General features: G+C 39.1%; 1 protein-coding gene across 2 annotated transcripts in view; it reads left to right on the top strand.

Annotated features, from left to right (window-relative positions):
- Positions 1-22065, top strand: part of LOC149159432 (serine/threonine protein kinase HRR25-like) — an 86509-nt gene that overhangs the window by 57297 nt on the left and 7147 nt on the right. For both annotated transcript variants that reach the window (XM_089436481.1, XM_089436480.1), the window contains exons 7-13: positions 2099-2169; positions 2274-2335; positions 2532-2595; positions 2697-2781; positions 2858-2984; positions 3144-3226; positions 3328-3385. In XM_089436481.1, coding sequence (XP_089292607.1) covers positions 2099-2169; positions 2274-2335; positions 2532-2595; positions 2697-2781; positions 2858-2984; positions 3144-3226; positions 3328-3385 — 550 coding nt within the window. The remainder of the gene's footprint in view (positions 1-2098; positions 2170-2273; positions 2336-2531; positions 2596-2696; positions 2782-2857; positions 2985-3143; positions 3227-3327; positions 3386-22065) is intronic.

The raw sequence follows: 22065 nt of genomic DNA, 5'->3' as shown, positions 1-22065 counted from the left end.
GTGATGTTCACCTTGCACTTGCATGCCTTTGGCATTAAGGATCACAACTTTATTTATCTGTGCAAGTTTGGTGTTCACCGTGTAAGGTAGGTTTTGCTCATGAGGTTAGCTCACTCTCTTCCTTTTGTTCTATGAGGTGGAATGAAGTTCGCCATCAACTTTTAGGGAGCTCTATTGATAAAAGATGCCTGCTCTTTGGACCCAACTGAGTGTTCTGACTTTCTGTCAATGCTTGGTGCTCCGTGGAAGAGGATATGATCTCATCTATATATACCTTTCCATCCTTTTTTGTACAATTTTTTGTAAATATAAGATGTATGTAAGCTTCTGCTAGTATCAATTCTACAGAAAACTCCTAATATCATCCCTACTACGCAAAACATTGAAAAGACTGAAATTTAGTGGAACACATTATTTCTTTGGCTATCATCTTGCCCAACATAAGAAGGTTCCAATTCTTTTACTTCCATGTCCACATCTTCAAACAATTGATGATCTGTTTGTTCTTCTTTAAACTCCCCCAACGCTGATAGTAGATACTAGATACCACAGATAATCCAATGTTTGAATCCACAGATTATGAAGACCTGTTCTGAAGAGAAACCGGCTGTTTAAGCATTCTGCACTCAGGTTTAAGAGTCAGTATTTGCTTGCTTTGCCGCAGAATCATCTCCATTAATAGAGCATGCTCCTTATTGTGGATTACCTCATACTCATGTAATTTGGATGTGATGGGAAAAAAAGAAGTCCTGTTGTCAGAGATAAGACTGTTGTGTCTCCTGAGAACCTTTTGTAATTCAAGAATTTCCTGGAGATTACTGTTCCTTGGAAGGGAAGGTTACCACAATTGTCCATGTAGCCCAAACAGCAAATACACCTGCCCCAAAACTTATCCATATACCACAAAAAACAACCCTGGAGCACTTCCACACTGATACTTCCTCATTTACCCAAAACAGAGACCAAAAGGAAAATAATCTTGCCAAATTCATACATGAGCTGGACACATCCAAAGTCTCCTGAACTGATTGCCAAAAAGTCCCAGGACACCAGAACCACCCAGGCAGGATTTGCCTCCTTAAATCATAGTCCAGACCCACTTCTAATTCAAAAACCACTTCACCTTTGAGAATTATATTGGAAATATTAGAGGGGGAAGATCAAGGTTGCAAATTTTGACCAGGAGACCAAGCGAAATGGGTAGAGAAACGTCCTGTGAAGGTCACAAACCCAGAATGGCTGCCAGGTTGACAAGCCTCACGTCAAGGCTTCCATTCCCAGCTGCAACAAGTCCAATTGTCCCAACTGCATGTAGACTTATGTCCTTCCACACTTCAACGGGCCGGTTTGTAGTTATGAACAAAGTGTGCCAGGGTAGCACCTTCAGGCCGTCCATTGATTCTTGATCATGCAAATTAACTCCATGCTGCCTTATTTGGTGATATGTGGAGAACATGCCATTGATTTTGAAAACCATTAAATTAATCTTAAGGAATGGGTTCGATGGATACCCCACTTTTTCTCTTGTGAGTTTCTTCATCCAGATGATATGCTGAGTTAGCTAATTGATCTGCCAACTCGTTATGCTCCTTTAAAACATGATAAACTTTGATTTCTCAAAATGATGAAGCTCTTTTTGAACTCTATGAATAAGCCAAGCAAGCATTCCATCAGACAGAATGGACAACCTATGCATAAGTCCAATTATTATAGCCGAGTCTCTGATGACTGATGTTTTTGCTTCTCTTGGAATTCAATTGTTTTCAATCCTTGGAATAATGTAAGGGCTTCAGCCTAATTATTAGTGGCTAGACCCAACCCCCATTCAAAGGTAGCTTCTTGTTTTCCATTGGGATAAAAAATGATCCCCCCACACTGCCACCCATAATTACTTGGCATACCTTAGTGATTAAGCCGTGTAAACGTTTGTGATTAAGGTGTGTCACGCTGTGTCATGGAATTCTGATGTAGTTCAGTGGTTGTTGCGTTTATATCCATGCACTTTTGACCAAAATAACCTACTTGATTTTAAATTAGATGTTAGTGATTAAGCTGTGTCAACTTTCAATATTAATGATAAGTTGTCTCATGTTCACAGGTTTACATGATAGATTTTGGGCTTGCCAAAAAATATCGGGAGCCTACAACTCATAAGCATATCCCTTACAGGCATGTAGATTGTAAAGATTCTTTGACCATAAAGTAGTTTAAGTGATGTGATAGGATTTTTTTGGTTAGTATCTATGTATTGAGTTCCAAATTTTTGGTTTTAGGGAAAACAAAAATCTTACAGGCACTGCACGCTATGCTAGTATCAATACTCATCTTGGAATAGGTGAGTATAACTTTGTCTATTGCTACTGATGAGGTTATTGGGGCTCTCTTTACTTTTTTTCACTTGGTCTCTTTACAGTACAGTTGGGAATCTACACTTGGTCTTTGTTCTTTATCAATTTGTTTAGCTAGTACATTTGAGACAGGATATTTCTTGGGTTTGTGACACCGTATTTAAGCTTTTGTATCCTATTCAGAGCAAAGTAGGAGAGACGATCTAGAGTCCTTGGGATACATGCTTATGTATTTCTTGAGGGGAAGGTCAGTTGCACATTGTTTTTTTGAACTTATGGTTTATTTACTCCAAAATTTCTGGTTTTCTAGTACTATATATGTCGTAGCTTATTTTTTGGTTGTGTCAGCCTTCCATGGCAGGGATTGAAAGCTGGGACCAAAAAGCAGAAGTATGAGAAAATAAGTGAGAAAAAAATGTCAACTCCAATTGAGGTATGCTTTTATAACCTGTAAATATATATCTTCGGGACCATGATCATGTACAACCTCCTCATGCTTGTTAGAGCAGGTGCTGTGCAAATCTTATCCGAAGGAGTTTGCATCATTTTTCCATTATTGTCGGTCTTTGCGATTCGATGACAAGCCAGATTATGCTTACCTGAAGGTTTTATTTCGTGAACTTTTCATTCGTGAGGGTAAGAGTGTTGCGGACAGAAAATCTTCCATTGCAATTTAGTAACATTGAAACGTAAATTTTGTTGTATTAGAGTATGATGAGCTTCTGAATGTTTTGGAGCTTTTGGATCTATTATAGGGGTCATTTGAAATTCTGGTATGTTCATGATGCATTGCAGGTTTTCAGTTTGATTTTGTATATGATTGGACTATATTGAAGTACCAACAGTCCCAGATGGCTACTGCTGACCCTCGTTCCCATGTAAATCTATTTTTCATGCATCTTTTCCTTTGTATTGCATACAAGCTTACGGCAATGTTATGCATGTGACTGAATTATATGTCACATTTTCTGTGAATCAGCCTGCTCTTGTAGCTGGAAAGTTTGGCACAGGGGCTGGTGCTTCAGAGAGAATTTCAGGTTTGTACTATACCAAGTCTGTACATTTTTCTTATGTTATTTCTTCTGTTGTTAAAATATGTCATTGTTTGCTGAAGGCAACAGGTATAAAAAGATAATAATATGAAGCCCATGAAATTTCACTTATCATATTAAAATTCCATAAACTTTGATACGGGATTACTGCCAAAGAAAAACTTCTAATTCGGAAACATGTGGGATATCCCAAAATTTTCCCATTGCTGGACACAAAGAAAGGCCTCATCAGCAGGCCTAAACATTGATGTGTGTTGTTTACTTTTCATTGTCCTGTTATGTTTTATTTCTGTTTTGATATTTTTCTCTGTAATGCATTTCCCAGAGAAACACACTGCGCACTTCCCCTATTGCAAGGATGGTGCCTAGAGTAAGCTAGATTCTGTAGAAGCTCGAAGCTTGGTTAATAATATGCTCATTAAGAACTCAACATGTCACTTACGGGGATTGAACCTTGAGCAATAACACCCCTCCTCTCAAGTTTCAACCGACCTGGCTAGACCCATTTGACATGTTACAGTTTCAATATCTATATCTATATCTATATATATATATATATATATATTATAAAATCCTTTGCTAAGAAATAAATATATCAGTGATGCCCAGATTGGGCTAGAGTATATTCATATGTATAAAATTCCAGGCCTTCTGATAGACTTTTAAAGCTTTCTGGATGTTCATAATACCTGACAAGTTTTACCATAGATTGACATTTCAATACCATTTAGCTTTTTGCTCTTATTTGTGTATACTAAGTTATACCTCTGAATTACCATAGATTGACATTTCAATACCATTTAGTTTTTTGCTCTTATTTGTGTATACTAAGTTATACCTCTGAATTACAAAATTCCCATACAAGAGGATTACCAACTTGAACATTATATACGAAATTAAGGAACAGTTAAGATAGATAATTTTCTAAATTTCTATAAATGACTGAAGAATAGGTTGATGAGGCTAGAAAATACAACCATTTAACAGACTATAGGAGTGTCATAATCTCTCCCAAATTCCAACAGATAAAATAATACATCTGAAAGTACAATAAAAAAGAGAAAATGAGAAAAGGTGAGCTAACAAAGTAAACCTTAAAAGAAGAGGATACCTTGCTCAACACGAGAGACAGAGATAGAGGTAGAAGTAGAAGAGGGAGTACTGATGTCCTTGTCATCATCTATCATTGCGAAAGAGCTAATGCAAAGCTCGATAATTCCTCTGGCCAATTCTCAGGACTGAGAAGGCTTCGCTGGGTGAACTTGGGAGCAGCCTACGAGAAATCAGTCAAAACTCTCGTAACATATCTGGTTGAAAAGAAAAATCTATGTGAGTGTTTGGCTACTTGAAACACTCATCACATGCATCTATGGATTGATGGGCTAATTGCATAATCATCCCTAAACATAAGTAGGGTAACTTGCCTACAAAACATTAGCTGGAAAGACATTTGAAGGAAATGTTTGTGTGAAGTATTCTTGTGCCCCTAACATTGAATATGGTCCACTATGATACTTTAATGGTTTTTGTACCTAATGATGTTGATCTCACTTGATCTTGAGAGTATGTTTTAGGTGGTTCATCACACATGCAGTAGAGATCCCTTGAGGGATGGCTTGACACCTTTCCAGCATAGTGAAGGACGTCTAGCCCAACTTTGAGAACACATATGACACTGCAGCCCCAATGTTGCCCCTACTAAGATGAGCATTGGGCTTTGAGGATCCTTTACATGGTTACATGCCCCTTCCTACACCTCTATATGCTGAAACACTGAGGAAGGAAGCCAAGGCATTAGCTTGAATGATGATGTGCCTAGATGGACCTAGGATGCGCTTAGGTTGGCTTTGAACTTGTTTGATGGATGTGTTGTTAATTTCTAAATACTAGGTTCAGATTTAAGTTTCTTACAACTATTTTATCCCCAGAAATTACTTCAACTCAGCAAATAATTTTTTTGCTATAAAATGAAATCCGAAAACTGTAAAACAAAAATACTCCAGTACTTTTAACTTAGAAAATTAGCAGCGGAATTTTGCATAAAATTAGTCACAAAGAACAACCACAAAACACAATGAAATTTCCCACGTGCTAATCTGTATATCCCTGGCCATCTTTTGCATTTTAATTTTTCTTTAATTTTCCTGTGGCCATGATATGCTTTTTGTGTTTCTTTTAGCTGCAACAACCTCCTAGGGCAAAGTTTCCAGGCCCTACCCAAGCACGTGGACATATGGATGCCAAATCCCAAAGAACTCATGACAGGTTGAACTCAAAGAATGGAGGTGAGATAAGGGCTTATAATGTGAGATGGAAAGTGTTAAGTATGACATAGGGGTAGATGGAACTACACTATCTCAATCAGGGCTTCCCAAGTAGTGCCCCTCCTATACCCATTGGGCCGTTAAGGGAGGTCCCACTGAACTAGGATCAAAGATTAACCCCCCATTTAAGGTGAGAGAACAAGATCACGATCAAAGCCCATCATTCTTCCAAATCACCCCATAATCCATATCAAATGCCCAAGAACAAACAAGTATAAGCACTTGATTGCAAAATGACCAAAGTACCTTTTGAGTGGAGGCCCACCTTCATCCATGTGCTCATGCTGGATGGGTGAGAAGCAAATGGTTGATGCAAGTTGCGAAGATATATGGCATATCATTGGCTAGTGGTAGCTGTCAGGGGCAGGTTATGTGGCTGACCGTCTGACTGTCAAGAATATGAGAAATTTTTTCTCCTATAGGGTTACCCATTTTGGTGGGTAACATTTGGCTCCAACTTGGGGACATGAGCTCACTGTAGAGCGCATGATCCATATGCTTGAACAGGGAGTTCATGAGAACTCCAACAATCCTTGGGCTTGTAGACTTGTAACTTGCACATTGCAATCAACTTGTTTGGGAGCATGTGCACTGGGTGTAGGGTATCACCCATGTTTTATATGAAGATAATAAAGTCCGTACGAAAATAAAATCTATTCTAGCATGAAACATGATATGAATGATGTTAGAATGCTCACACAATATGCAATGCAACTAACTACTATGCATTATATAAACATGTCAATTTCCATCAAAGAAAGTGAAGCGACTCCCCTTCACTGGTGAAGGTAAAAGTTCACCATCAAGTTTAGCAATATAAAAGTATCCCACACCTACTTTCCCATGGATTCTAACAAGGATGAGGTCTTTATCAACCAAAACAAGATCACCTATTTGGTATTCCCTCTTTGGTTTTTGGACCATTGCCTCTTGGGAATGGTCGACCTTGAGTTAGATTTGTTGATGTGGCAGACTTTTTGAGAAGTAGGAGGCTTAATTGGTTTTAAAGGCATATTAGGGGGTTTATGACTCACAACCTTTGGGTTTTTAATTATGGTCTCATTGTTACTAGGGGCAGGGAAAAATAATGGTTCAATGTCTTCAACGTGATCAGGCAACTGAGGTTCCCTATATAAGACAAATGGTGTCCCATCAAAATCGGGAATAGTGGCATATGATAAGTCCATTTGAAATTGACCACCTATTAAAGCACACAATTTTCTTGATAATAACATGCTCCATGCATCTGACACATCAATGATTACAATATCCATCAATACTACAATGCCTTTGTTGGCGACTAGAGATACTTTTACATATTTAATGAGACCATGCATCGTAATAGATTTGGAATTCATTTCTAACTGATGCATGACCCTCAAGGGCATGACATTAGTAGAGCCACCTGAATCAAGCATGCAATTGTGAAGTATAAGGTTCTTAATCACTAAGGACAATAAGGAGAGATATATTTAGAATCCTGCCACATTTTAGTGAGCGGTTTAATATCTGGCAGTGCTCCCTCAAGGCAGTTTGAAATGAGATTCACCTGGAATAAGTTATCACTAATTGTCTCAAATGAGATTATTAGAGATATCTCTCGCATTGAACATTGTTGCCTCTGCATCAGTGTTTTTAAAACCAGCCTGTCCTAATCGGTAACTGGTCAAACCAGCCGGTCAATAAGGCCACCAGTTGGAACCGGCTGAAAAACCCGGTCAACAAGGTCATTTGGCTGATTTTTAGCCCTAATTGGTCCTAACCGGTCGATTTAGGACGGAACTGGCCGGTTACCTGCCATGCTTGCGGAGGACCCACGCAGCAGCTTATCCAAGGTGGTTTAGGGTTTTTGGAGGGAAAGTAAGGGTCCTTTCCCTCCAAAAACACCCTCTCCAAGCCTTTAAGAGGCCCTTCTCCCTCTCATTTGTCTCACACATCTCATTTGGAGTGTTTGTGAGTTTACTTGGGAGCTTGGAGAGTGTTGAGTTTTTGCTGGAGTGGTGGAACAACAGAGAGTTTAAGCTAAGTAGTAGTCATCGTGCCTCCAAAAGCCAAAGATACTGCATGGGCTCATTGTGATATGATTGATGGCAAAATTATCTGCAAATATTGCCAAAAATCCATTGAAGGAGGAGGTATTAACAGGTTCAAGCAACACTTGGCTGGGATAGGAGGCCATGTGAAGCCATGTGGAGCACCAAATGAAGTAATAGGGCATATTAGGGCAGAATACCTTCAGAAGTTTGAGACTCATTGAACCAATAGAGAAGTTTGTGACTGCAAAGTTTGGGAGTCGAGACTCAACCAACCGAGTTTGATCATGATGACTCATGAGAAGTTTCAAGTGATAATGTTGAACACTATTATCGTATATGTAGACTTGAGTCTTGTAGTAGGCCAATGGCCTCATAGTTTGTAGGCTTTGTTTTTGCACTCTAGAGGCCATTTAGAGCCTCATTGCTTATGTATTTTGTCGATGATATGTATTGCACTCGGTGACATTTTGATATATTCACCTTTACATGGTATATAAATGAGCATTCTTTGCATATTTTGTCTCTATTGGCCTGGAATCATGGTTTTAAATCTTAAAAATAGTTTTTTTCATTAAAAAGTAATTATTTAATGTATTTTTCTAAAACCAGTTCGTTTAGACCTAACCAGTCTTGGTTCGACCGGTTCTGTTCGGTAACCTGGTTCATTAGGTGGACCGGTCCGGTCACTGGTTCCGGTTTTTAAAACATTGCTCTGCATGTTTAAGACAAATCTCCCATTCTCTAAAGACTATTTCCTTGTGTGACTCCTCAATTTTGGAAAGATTAGCTAATCTCCCATCAACGCTGTCCTGCCATGTTGGGAAACTTGCATTTTTTTCTTCATTGTCATCAAAATAATTTCTGAGGTCTGATAATTGATCAACCAGGGAACTAGCTGTATGACACAAATCATGAATAGTGGCTAACTTTTGACAAAACACAATTTGTTGTTGAGCAAGGAGAGTATTTAACTCTCTTGCTTCCTTCTTGAATTTTGTCAATTTAGGATTAACCTTTAGTTGTTCTATCTTGTTCTGTAATTCCTGTATCTGAGTGTCTCGGGCTTGCAAATCAGTGTCATATTGAATTTTAAGGGCATTAAAATTGTTCTGGAGTTCAATAAGTTGTCCTTGCCATTGATCGACAATCTTTTGTTTCTTGATCTCAAAACTCTATTCCAATTGCACAATTCTGTCTTCCGTTTATTTCAACAACTATTGTACTTCAATGGCTTTGTCCATGGTTGCGGAAGCATAAGCTCCCGTGAATTGAGTGAGTCTTCCTAGCTCCTCTGAAGGAGTGGACAAAGAGCCTTTCCATACTACTTCGAAATAAGCATTTCCAGGAACTAAAGCCTGGGATTGATCGATTTTTCTTTTCTTCCTTTGTCTTTTAACAACAACCTTATGCTTAGGACTGTAAAATACATCAAGTGGAGGAATTTATTCAACCCTTAATACAACCTCAGAGGTTGGGAAGGCTGGTATAACTTCAATGTCTTCAGTTTCTAAAGGCTTGTCAGAGGCCTTTATTGTAATCAGAGTCTGTTCCAAACTTTTAGAAGTATCTGAGACCTTCTCTTGTAAGGGAGTCTTCAAAACTTGCGGTTCCTTGTCCTTCAAAACCTGGTTATACTGTTCCCATATTTCCTCAAGCTTGGAACTAGGAAAAAGACCTTCAGCCTGAGAAGAGGAGGAAGCACTTGTTTCTTTTGTTTGAGGCATATCAGTAGTCTGTGTGGAACCAACAACTATAACATCATCCTGAACCGTGCTTTCTTGAGGAAGATTTAATGAATTCATAGGCAAATTAGCTAGCCTTGCGACTCTGTATTGGGTGAATTGAATCATCTCCTGTGGAGTCAACTATTCTGTTGCTTGTCTCGTAACCATTGAATAGGTAGAAGCTTTTTCAAATAGGTCATCGAACTTGTTTGGTTCATGAGAAAACTGCCTGATGCTTGATTGTGCAATAACCTTTTTGACATTTTGATGGGGATCATACTGTCTATTAGGAATAGTGGGGAAATTGAACTCAAGGATGACATTAATTTCAATGCCAACATGCTTGAAATATCCAAAGCATATATACTGCACTGAAGAGGAAAAACAGGCCACATTTTCTTATTGGACTCCTTTAAGACTTTTGAAATACCATTCCCTACGGTCTGGTATGCTATTTCTTGGGAAAGAAGTTTGTCAGGGACATATAGAGGCAAGACATGGGGGTTAGCAAGACTACCAAAGACTCAGACATAGGTAAATAACTCCTCACCGAACCAGTTTCCAACTCGGAGCAAGTCGGTTTCGACTTTTGGGGAAATCCTAGGAGTTCTCTTATAAAAAATGATTTGGTAAATAGGCAACATTACTCCATGGCAGATTTTATAAAAATGAGGCTGATACTTTGAGTCCCAAAGAATATCATGATATATGTGGATAGGGGTCAGGTCTTCTAAGGTCCACTTCCACCCCATAGAGGTGAAATCCATAGTAAAACACAAGGCATCCATTACGTAGGCACTCATGTAAAAGGGAGGAATTATATTTTCTGAAACCTTATGCTTACTCCTAAAATTTAAGATATGAGTAGCTAGGTTATTAGACAATATATTTCCCCAATCTAAGATATAACCTTCTGAGGCAACATCAATCAGTGGTGTCCATTGATCAGAAAATTTCTATGTATTAGAATAAGCAAAGAGTCTACATATCATAGCGGCTATTTGGCAATAGGGACCAACAAGAGAGTCAACTGCATACATACCCTTTTCCTCTCGCTTATGCTTGTTAGGATCTCTTCTCCATGCCCTAATAGGCTTTGACGCATGGTCATGTTCACTCATGAATTTCTCCACAAACTGTTTTTTATATTTGCACTGAGGCTGTGGAAAATGGTACATTGCACTCAAATTGCTGCCGGTGAATGATTCGATGATTGTATGCTTCTATGTCATGAACTTCCTTTCTGCAATGCTCAAGTTGTCAATGACCCATCGAATCATATTTGTATAAGGAAGGATTTTGGGCCAGGCTGCAATCCTATGCAAGAATGAATTGGCCACATCACTGTAAGTAGTATTGGAGACTGGGGTAGAATCCTTAGTCTGTAATTGTTCTTTGTGTGACCCTGGGTCCTTCATCCTCAAATAGTTTATAGATAGATTCCCAAGAGGCACTTCTAGCATCTAGAGAACAGATTGTGTCGGAAAATAATCCTGGTGTATCGGTGTTTTCAATTGGAGGAGTGGCCGATTGCTGCTGAGCAACATGTTTCTTCTTTGCTTTTGCTGCTTTAGACATTTCTTCGGAATTACGCTTGTCGGGACTAGCCTGTAATGAAAAACACAGGTCTGAGCGATAACTTCTTCAGATGAAAGACTTAGTGCAATAACAATTTTTACACAAAAATTTCTGTCTTTAAGGGCGAATTATGATAGAATCGAACTGCAATGAATGAGGATGATTATAATCTCGAAAACCATAAATTCACCACTTTCAAATATTAAATGCCAAAACGTGAATTCACGTGGGTTTGCCCACATCAGCGTATCGATAGAAAAAATATCGGAGATATCAATTGGAGATGCATTAGAAAGTTACGATATTGGTAACTTCTGATAAATCATATTTGAAAAAGTAATGACTATAAGCAGAGGCGGGAAGTGATATCGGGATTTCAATATCGAAGGTGGCATATCGGAAGTTTTAAGAGCAAGCTCCCATTATGAAAGTCCCGATATTAGCTATAGATAGGAACATTGAAGGTTTCGTGGTATTGGAGGGGACGAGTATCAGAGATAATGGATATTAGAGGAGGCAGGCACCGGAGTTGGAGATATCAAAAGCATTGAGTATCGTAAGTGGCACACTTAAAAAGTTATGATATTGTGAAGGGCCGATATGCCAAGTGGTAGTTGTGGGGCCGATGACTCTTATAATATTCATTTAAAAAGGGGGGCATGTGATTTCTATTAACCTTTTAGTAAAATCCCTTTCTAATGAATAAAGTAATGGTCGGGGAAGCTTTATCGGGGAATAACTTTATCGTAACTTTCTCAAAAGGAAAGTTACGATATAATAAGAGTTCGATAAAAATATTCCGATAATGCATCAATTTTGTAATAAGAGGGCCTATCGGGATTTTGATTTATCGTAACATTATAAGGGTTGGGCCTTCGATACTTGAGTTCCGATGAGGGAAACTTTCAAGCCTAAGAGATTTTATAACAAACTAAAAAATGTCCTATCTTTATTGAAAACTAAAGAGTTTTATTAACATGAAAGAAGGGTCCCCATTATTTATTATATAATTAAAATAAAAATAAATTGGGGGGGGGGGTTGTTGAATACTACAACACTTGGCTAGATGCCAAGGCTAGCAGAGGGACCCACAAGACAACCACTTAGCAGATTATTAATTTAATTAACTATTTCCTAATGTTGGATTTAGGAAAAATTTAAAAGGCCAAATTCAACATGTAATTAGATCTCAACCCTTCATCAAGATTTAATCTCAACCATTGAAGGTGATGGTGGGCCCAGGTCAACTTATAAGGGGAAATAGGGCATAAAAGTGGCTAGTTTGATTGGCATAGAGGGTGTGTGTTAGCTCAACAAGAGGAAGTTAGAGTTTCAACAGTCAGCAAGCAAGATTAATGACTAAGAGGGAGAGAAAGAGAGGGCATAATAACTCTATCTTAGCCTAGTTTCAACGCATTCGTACAGTGCATGGAGAGGCCATACTGCGTGGCCGTAGAGCTCGTACTAGCGTGCATAGAGGTCGTACTGCACGACCTTACAACAACATAAGTGAGCATGGGGTGAATTGATTTTGCTTGGGAGCTGTTCAAAGGGTTTTTGCTATAAAAGGGAAGTGTTCCCTTACTGTAATATTTTTTGAAGATTATTTTGCTCAAGCTAATAGAAAAACACACACAGATTGTAGGTTTTCCCCGCAGTTGGGATTTCCTAGCCTCCTAGGTATAGCTGGTGTTTTATGTGTTGAATATGTTTGTCTTCAACTTTATTTACTTTCGTTGTGTATGCTTATGGTTAGAAAACTCAGTTGTGTTTGTGATTTAATTTTCAGAACAACAATTTGGTTGTTTTCTGGTTGCATGCTTAATAAATCATAAATCAGTTATTGGGTTTTAAGGAAATCTAACATGGTATCAGATAATAGCCTTTGATTGAAGACCAAGCACAATGTTTTATCTTTAGGCGGAGGGTTGATATTCAGAGGGAGAATCTCACTAGTTTGACTTGGCCGCTAGGGTTTTTGAGTAGTGCAAATTGGTAGAATGGCGTACTAGGGTCTTAGATTTGAGGATAGGTTGGATGGAGCGTCCAACTTTTTCTCATTGCGTGAGAGGATTGGCGTGGTGTTGGAGGAACAAGGGCGTGGGAGTTTGTGGATGTTGTCCCACCGCCCCTAATGACCCTCAATAGATGGCTTAACATAACAGAAGAGATGCCAAGGTGAGAAGAATCATCTTGGAAGGAGTCAAAGACCACATTATTCCTCACTTGACTGGGAAGAAGTCAGCCAAAGCTATGTGGACGACCATTATCAGCCTCTATCAGGGTCTGAGCAAGGGCGAGGAGTTAGTGTTGAAGGATAAACCGAGGAAGATCAGGATGTCCAAGTTAGATTCCATGCTGTTGTACCTCACCAAGTTTACCCAAGTTACAAGCTAGTTGGTGTGGGTGAGACAGTTCTTGATAGAGACCTGGTGATTTTTGCCTTGATGGGTTTCACCAAGGCTTGTGAAGTTTTTTCGGACAGAATATGTTCCAGGGAGAAGGGAGTGGTTATGTTGTGATTGTGTGAACGAGCAAGGGACCTAAAGGGGTTCCTAAGAGGGCAACTGCTAGGTTAAGGGAAACTGTGGAGGCTTAGCCCACTGTCACCACAACTAAGTCTCCCTACTATTTATAGACTTTCATCGATGGGAGGAGTCCCGGTAGTGTAGGGATTCACTTGTAAAGTATATGTCAATGGATAGGTGAGAAGTGACCCTGAAAACCCTTTCCCAAGGATGGAGTGAAGAATGGAGCTTGCTTGCTCTTTAAGCAAGGGACTTGGTCCACCAGGGATAAGCAGTGAGGATTGGAGGGTTGAGGGAGAAAGGATAGGCTTATGAACAAGTTTCTCAATCCCTATAATCCTTGGGAAACTTGGATTCCCAAATGGTCCTTGACAAATAGTTTTTATTGAGAAGTGGGACCACACGTGGCCAAGTGGACCCAACCCAGGTTTGGGGATGGAATGTAGCAACCAATGATGCTCCTATCCTGGACAAGGTGAGGGGAAAGGATCAAACAAGAATACTTTCTTCAAAGGGTTGAATTGATCCTATCGAGGTCTAGCCTTGGGGATGCCTAGGCACAATTCAATCCTAGAGCTAGGGCTTGAGATTCCTGGAGATTCCATTGTCAGAATTGCCTCAAATTTGGAGGAGAAGGAGGGGATACACCAATGCAAGAGCCTATAGGAGATCAAAATTTTTCCTTGGGTCAATTCCCAAGAAATTGATGCCCTAGGTTACCTTATGGGGCTAGACTTGGGAAAAAGGGGGAAACAGTTAAAAGAGGGTTGAAATGGTCACCAGTTTTGAGGGATCAGTGCCTAGTTCACCTAGGGATATGGAGTCAAGGATAAAGATGAGTAAGAACTTGGTTTCTTGATCAAGGAGGCCCAGAAAGTCAACTTCGTCCAATGTTGAGAGAAAGAAAAGAAAAGTGACCTTCAAGCATTTATACTTCAAAGCAAATGATGCAAGCTTCTTGAGATAAATAAATCTCTAGGACATTTCATTCATATAACATTGGCCCATACATTAAATTAGCTAAAACATGCTCAATTCCACATTTCGATAATGTAGCAACTAGCCCTAATTTTAGCAATATGCAACAACAAGAATAATAGCATCAAAATTTACTTACAACGTTATAGAGTATATCCAACCAACATTTCGTTTGCTCAATAAAGCTCCAAGACGAGAAATAGCCCAAATCCATACATCAAAATTCATCCATCTCCAAAAATATCCACCAAGGAAAAAGTGCGAAAATTCTCTATGATTAGAGAGATCCCAAGTCGACATATGATACAAATGAATGTATCTATCATCAGTATATAGCCTCCTAAGCAGTTTGAATTAGCCTATGGGCCCCTAAAGATAAAATAATGTGCAAATAATAACTCCTAATGGTGACAAACCCACCATACTAGCTCATAATGTGAAAACAAGCCTCACAAGGGGCCAAATAATGATGTATGCATGTCGTAGGGCCCTCCAAAGGCTTAATAACATCCTGAAGTGCCATATTGAGGAATAAATTCCTCAGAATATGATGGAAAAGGGGGTGACCCCTTGTTCTCCAAGTAGTAGACCCGTGGTGCTCTCAGTAGGTCTGAGGGCACATCAATGACCCCATGGGTTTCCATATGAATCAAAGATGTCTGTAGATCTTCTGCAATGGTCCAGGTGGTGGAATGAATGCTGCCATGACATCGTACAAGTGCTGGGACACCTGCCAAGAGTGTGGTGATCCTGTGGGAGCCTGCTGGGCATAGTGTACCAATCATGTCACCATCGTCCCAAAAGTGGATCGCTAGTAGTCTCTGAACATCCATGAAGATTTTTGGAGTGCTGTTTGTTGCTGTGAAGGCCCATGGCTCTTTATGCACACCCTACATGTGCCAATGTGGACCTCTGGGGGTCAAGATCCCAAATAGGGAAGCAAAACCCAAATGGAAACCACCTGCAATCCTGCATAAAATCCAATGCGTCCCCTTGGCTTCCAGTACAATCAGTCATTAGAATAATCGGGTAAGGAGTTTACAAACCATGGATAACAAAGTAGGCACTTCATAATGGCATGCCCTTTCGTAGTGGGCTTTGGCATGTGCTAGTGTCTCCAAACTCCAAAGGGGGTTAGCCAAGTACCTTATTAGGTGGTTTCAACTCTTAGAGGGGATAATATGTCCAAGGTACGCTCTTCTAATGGGGCTGGCAAGTGACAAATAAGTGAGATGGAATAGGGAATGAGAAGGGCAACCCTGGGCCACATAATGGGGCACAGGGGTAGCTAGATAAGGGGAATCCCACACCTAGTTATATAATGTATAGGAAGGAGCAGTTGTGGTACATGAGGTGCCTCAGCCTCGATTTTTCCACCCTTTTTTATATGCCTTTTGCCTTTTATGAATTTTCTTTAATTCACTGCTCGGGGCTCAAAGGGCAAGAACATGATGTGTATAATATAGCAATGATTACCCCTTGTGAGGTAGGGCGGTTCATTGCTTTCCAGGGGTTGGACAATCATGGTCTCCTAAATGATAGAGGAGGCTCATCTAGGGCCTATGGAACTAGGGTGATGGCCATGGATGGGGTAGAGCTCATGTGTCGTCTTTTTCCCACGTGCTAATTATTTTTGTCCCAACCATCTTTTGCATTTTGTGGTACAATTTCCTGTTAAATGTGGCCAATTATGTTTTTTCTTTTTTTTAGTTGCTTCAACCTCCGGGGCATCATTCTAGGCTTGACCCAAGGTGGGGGCAAAGGGGATAGGGAGGCTAGCCCTATGTGGACTGAGAATGGGAATGTAGACCTAGGTGGGAGAAATGATGAATGGGGGTTTAGTAAGTGGAAAGGGAGTAATATTTGCGGGTAAAGGAGCGGGACCACACGCCCAAAGTCAAGGTTTCCCAAGTAGTACCACCCTAGAACCGAAGGGTCAATAAAGGAGATCCCACGGGACTAAGATCCAAGGGTAACGACCAAAAGAGATCAAGGGGACAGGAGCACAAACTAAGCCCACTCTTTCTGCCAAATTCCCCCATCAATCCATACCCAGAAGTATCCATGATAAGTAAACCCAATACTCAATTATCAAATGAAAAGGCATACCTTTAGATTTGGGAGGCCCACCTTCAAACATATGATCAATACAAGTGGGTGAGGGACCACATGGTTGGCTCAAGTGGCAGAGAAATGGCACAACGAGCTAGTAGGAGGCATCAAGGGGTTGTTGGCTGTCGGCTGAGGCTCATCATGGAGAAAAATTTCTCCTGGGGATATCACCCACAAAGCGGTGGGTAACATGTCCAAGAAGAATTTCTCAGATATGCTCACTCTGGGTCTCGTACCAAGATTGAAGATGAAGAGAACTTTTCCCTAGTCGGTAAAGTGGGCAAGTTGAAGGGCAAGAATAACAATGGCGGTGGTGAGCCAAGCTCCAAGGGAGAAAAGAAGAAAAAGTTCTCAGCAAGATCAAGTGTTTTTTTGCCACCGGTTTGGGCACTATGCTACTAAGTGCCCTAACCAGAAGAAAGGGTCCAAGAAGGACCAAGTAGCAACCTCTGCCAAGATAGGCGAGTTCTCTTGTCATTTTGAGAATGATTTCTCACTTATTGCTTGCATGACAAGCTCTGTGGCTACTAGCTTATGGTATGTAGACAACGGTGCATCCTATCATATGACGGGGAACAAGAACTACTTCATCGAACTGATAGAGAAGGACATGTAGTTCCATAATGTGATGGGAGATCACGAAAAGTACCAAGCCGAGGGCATTGGTACAATCAGATTTGAGAGGGAGTCAGGAAACCCTCTGTTTCTTAGAGATGTCCTTTATGTTCCAAGGCTCAAGAAGAACCTCATTTCAGTTGCAACATTGGAGGATAAGGAGTACGAGGTGACCTTCAGACATCGTAGGGTTTTCGTAAAACCTTCAGACTCCAAGGTGGCCAAGCGAATTGGAGTCAGACATAAGAGGCTGCACAAATCGTAGTTTGAGACAACCGCAACATTGACCAACAAAGGGAGCCGTGACTTAGGCAGAGAGCTTGGGGAGTTATGGCATAGACGCATGGAGCATTTGCACCATGGCGCACTGAGAATTCTCAAGGAGATTATGATGAGGCTGCCATAGTGCGATATGGACCAACATGAGCTGTGCAAGTGCTGCACGCTTGGAAAGTATGCCAAAACCTCTTTTCCAAGCATCTTCTTCCAGATAAAGGACGAAGAGCCTCATCTTCACATCCTCATGATTATAGTTAGCACCAACACACCACTTACCCTCTCAAAGATCAAATTTCTTGATGTGATCTTTCTCATTAATCACATTATTGCCTTGAAAAGTAGGCAACTTGTCGATGACCTTTTCTGAAATATCATGCAGATAAGTTATAACCTTGAATGTTAGCAAAATTACAAGGGGAAAACAAGTCATTCATGATGTCTTGTTGAGTGGGGCCCTAAAAAAACAAATGGATATGAAAGATAGCTTCCTCCCAGAGATTAACAAGGAGTCTACGAGAAGAGAGCCTGTTCAATCGAACTCTAAAAACCTTTTCAGGATTCGGAGTAGGATTAACCAAGCTACATGGATGCCTTCTAGTATACGCTCTTGTAGAATATGAAACAGGTGGACTCGCCACTCAAACAAAAATCTAAATCTAAAGATCCAATATGCTAAGAACCGAAAGTTAGTAAGATACCGAGAACAAGAAACTTATCCCTAGCCAAAAAGTGTTGTTGCCTAAGATGTACACCTAAGTGTGGGAAAAGTTTCCAACCACACACGATATAGTCTTTAAGGAGCAACACTCAGAGAAGGGGTTGTCACCTATTACCAACTCTCTCCTAGACAAGCTAAGGGGGGTAGTCCCTAAAGATGGTGATGGAAGAAAAACCTGTTGAAAACAACAAGTTGTAGGAGACAAAAGTAAGGAAATTACCATTCAATGTAACTTGAATTAAGGATGGATTAGCAAGTATGATTATTAATGAGCAATGTGGATATTAGAGATAAATTCAATTAAATCAATATGACACTTAATGAAATAAAAGATGAAAGACCAATGCCTTATAGCAATGCTCAAATGACAATACTTGAAAAGTAGAGAATTGATGATCCAAGTTACAAGATAAGAAATCCTGTAAGACAAGTGTTAGTACAAGAAACCAAGAGATTATAAACAACTAGAATTATGAGCAATAGGATTCAAATACAACTTGCAAGGAAAGAATGCTTGTACTTCAAATAAAGATGCTTTAATTACGATATGATGTTCAAAAGACAATAAGCATGAAACTGATAAGTACAAGAATATAAAGTAAAGCTTGCAAGTAAATAATTAGCCCACAATTCTAATTACAATAACCAATTGAAAGACATTGTTAGATAAATGCAAGACTAAACTATGTGAGATGCAAAAATCTTGGTTGATTTTAATTTATATACCTAGACTATGGTGAATGCCTTCTCAATTGTCAAAACTTGTCTTAGAACAAGGTTGTTGGAAGAAGTGTTGGGGAAGGAGGCTATGGCCTCATTAACGATACCTACCCAGGGCTTCTAGCAACCCAAGTGCCTCTGTTCCTACAAGGGACTGGGCCACAAGAGAACTACAAGGTCACCCGTTTTAACCGTTGTTTAAGGGTCAAGCTTCTTAAATTGAGTGGTGGAGAAGGTTGTCCTAAAATTTCTATCAACCAAGCTTATGCTTGGAGGTAAATTTTAAGGATGCAAACCTAAGTCTAATATACAAATGAGATGCAAACGTTAATAGAATGCTTCATTGAGATAGAATTATAACAAGCTTCAAAGAAAGAGACACTGATCTACTTATGATAAACACTTAGAGCATAGAATCACAATGAGATCAACTTACAATAATGATTCAATGAAGCAAGTAATGAAACAAAATGAGTTAGAGAAATAACACAAGTGCTTTAATAGAAGTTGCTCTTTATGTGTGAGTGAGTTATTGATTAGATTTGTCACTTCACTTATAAGGTGTCTTAAGAATGTTTAGGAGCAAATTATGGATACAAAGCACAAGTAGTTACTTCAAAAGATGTCAGATGAGATTGCTAAAGAATCTATTTACTAGGGATATAATGCTTCATTCTGAAACACAATTGAGACAAGACAAGAGCTTCTCATTGTATGTTAGACCAAGTAGCAAATGAAATCGCATTTTTTGTTATTACTAATTAGTATTATAATGAGAGAATCCTTTAGACAAAAAAGGGTTCTACAACTTGAGGATGCTTACAAAATAAGAATGAAACATTACAATGACCAGGAAAGTCACTCCTCAAGTTACAATGAATGGCAGAGGAAATTACAAGGAAAATAAGAGTAGATCCACTTCATAGCTTGATTGTAGATCCTCCAAACAATTTGTTCTACAGTTCCAAATGCTCACGGTTAGGAGGAGAAAAGTCTCACGACCTCACGAGAAAATAGGCTCAAAAATTTCATTAAATTTTATAAAATATTATGAGCAATTTCTAAACTTTTTTTAGCCTTAGTTCTTCAAAAAAATTTTCGGCTATCCTCCAAGCCAAGAAGGTTTTCAGATCAGAGAATGATGGAAGACTTCTTGAACTTTCGGCTAGGAGAAAAGGACTCCAGATGTTCACGACTTCACAAAGATAAAAGGAAGCTTCCTAAGTGCTCATGACCTTGGATAAAACAAGCTTTTAAAAGCTCATGGCCAAATCAAAAGTAGCCTTAAATTTTATAAAATTTATGAGATTAATTTCTTTAAATTTTAAGGCTTGGATCCTTAGAAATGTTTGGCAAGGAACCTCGCACCAGAGATGAGTCTCAGCCTAAGGAAAAATAGCTCCAAAATCCTGTTGCTTCTTTCTAGATTTTGTTCAAAATTAGAACTAAGTCTTCAAGCAATTGATCCCTGCCAAATTTAATGAAATCCCTTCCAAAAATTCGTGTTCTCTGCAAAAAAAACTCGAGGGTTAATGTATTTGACACCAGGAGCAAGATCTAGCTTTGCAAGAGCTTGCATCTCAAAGAATCAGTGCCCAAATGCTCGCAGTTTGTTTAAAAAAATGAGAAATAATTCAAAGCCTTCCAACAAATGGATTCTTGCCAACATTTTGATGAAAATGCCTTTCAAAAAATTCGATTTCTTCTGCAAAAAACATCCAAGGGTTAATGAATGACACCAAGAAAAATGATCAAGCCGTTTAGGTCTTGACTCAATGAATTAGTGTCAAAAAGTTACTACGGCCTGCTCAGAGAAATTCCAATGAAATTTATAAACCACAAATTTTTTTAAATCCCTCTGTTCCAGTAACTTGAAAATGTCTCTTAGCCTTACGACCTCACCAAAATATGTAGATCTGCAAAATGTGGAACCCTAGGTATGATCCTTCAATGAAATTCGAGAAAATAGGTCAAGAAAATTTTATAAAATTTGTGAATTAAAACCCTTTAGAGAAAATTGATTTTTATGCAAGGAAGGGCCTTATAATGCTTGCGACTTGAAGAGAGGGTCTTAAAATTGATATACGATCTCCAAAAATTTGATTTTCCTTTGACACCATAGCCGTCTAGAATGGAGAGGGTTTGATGGATCAAATCTTAGAATGTTGATCTATCTTCAAAGCCTTTCACCTACAAAATATTTACGAAGAGACCCAGTCCAAGCCCAAACCCACATCTTCACATCTGCATGGATAAAATAAGAGAAAAGACCCTAATATATCTATATATATATATATATATATATATATATATATATATATATATATATATAATACTACAAGGGTTATATACAAAAAATTACAAGTGCTAGATCAAAAGAGTATGAGTACAACTCCGCTCCTTGATTAGCCAATAACAAGCTCTATATTAGCAGATATATTTAGTTAAATCACAATAGAGAGAAAATAAATGAAATAAATAGATTTGCCCACAAGCAATGGCTAAGAAACCCTGCATAAAATTTTCATTTGATAAGCCTTTAGAAGAAAACTGAGTGGGTTCTTCCATTTCTATGCTCAAGAGTTGGATAGTTTAACAGAATGATTTCTACACAATTTCAAAGATAGATTGTTAGATCCAGATGGGATTGGATAATACAATGAAAGGAAGTCCTAGGGGTTTAACTAAAAACCCACTAGCAACATCCAAATCTAGAGTACTTCTCCAAATCCAAATACTAGTGCAAGGTAACTATACACCAATAAATCTATGAAAGCAAATGGAAATAACAATTAAATTATTACCAGTAAAAATTTAAGCACAATGAATCATATTACCATAGTCATGGAAGAAGAACACCACCAAGATTTATCCCCAAAGACTTGCTTTATTATTCATAAAATATTTCCAGTACAACAACTTCAATAGCCAATAGCTTGGTTTTTCATGTGTTACAAATGAGGAGCATTAGCCTCCTTATATTGAAAATGAGAGACCTAGAACCCTCCATGTGGAAAAAACGGTAGCTTGACTTGATCAATGGCTTGATCCTT

Source organism: Pinus tabuliformis, chromosome 5_2 (genome assembly GCF_031772625.1).
Source record: "Pinus tabuliformis cultivar Carrire ecotype Pingquan chromosome 5_2, CPIR1, whole genome shotgun sequence".
Classification (NCBI taxonomy): domain Eukaryota; kingdom Viridiplantae; phylum Streptophyta; class Pinopsida; order Pinales; family Pinaceae; genus Pinus; species Pinus tabuliformis.
The sequence above is the reverse complement of the archived record's forward strand: the minus strand, read 5'-3'. Positions and strand labels throughout refer to the sequence as shown.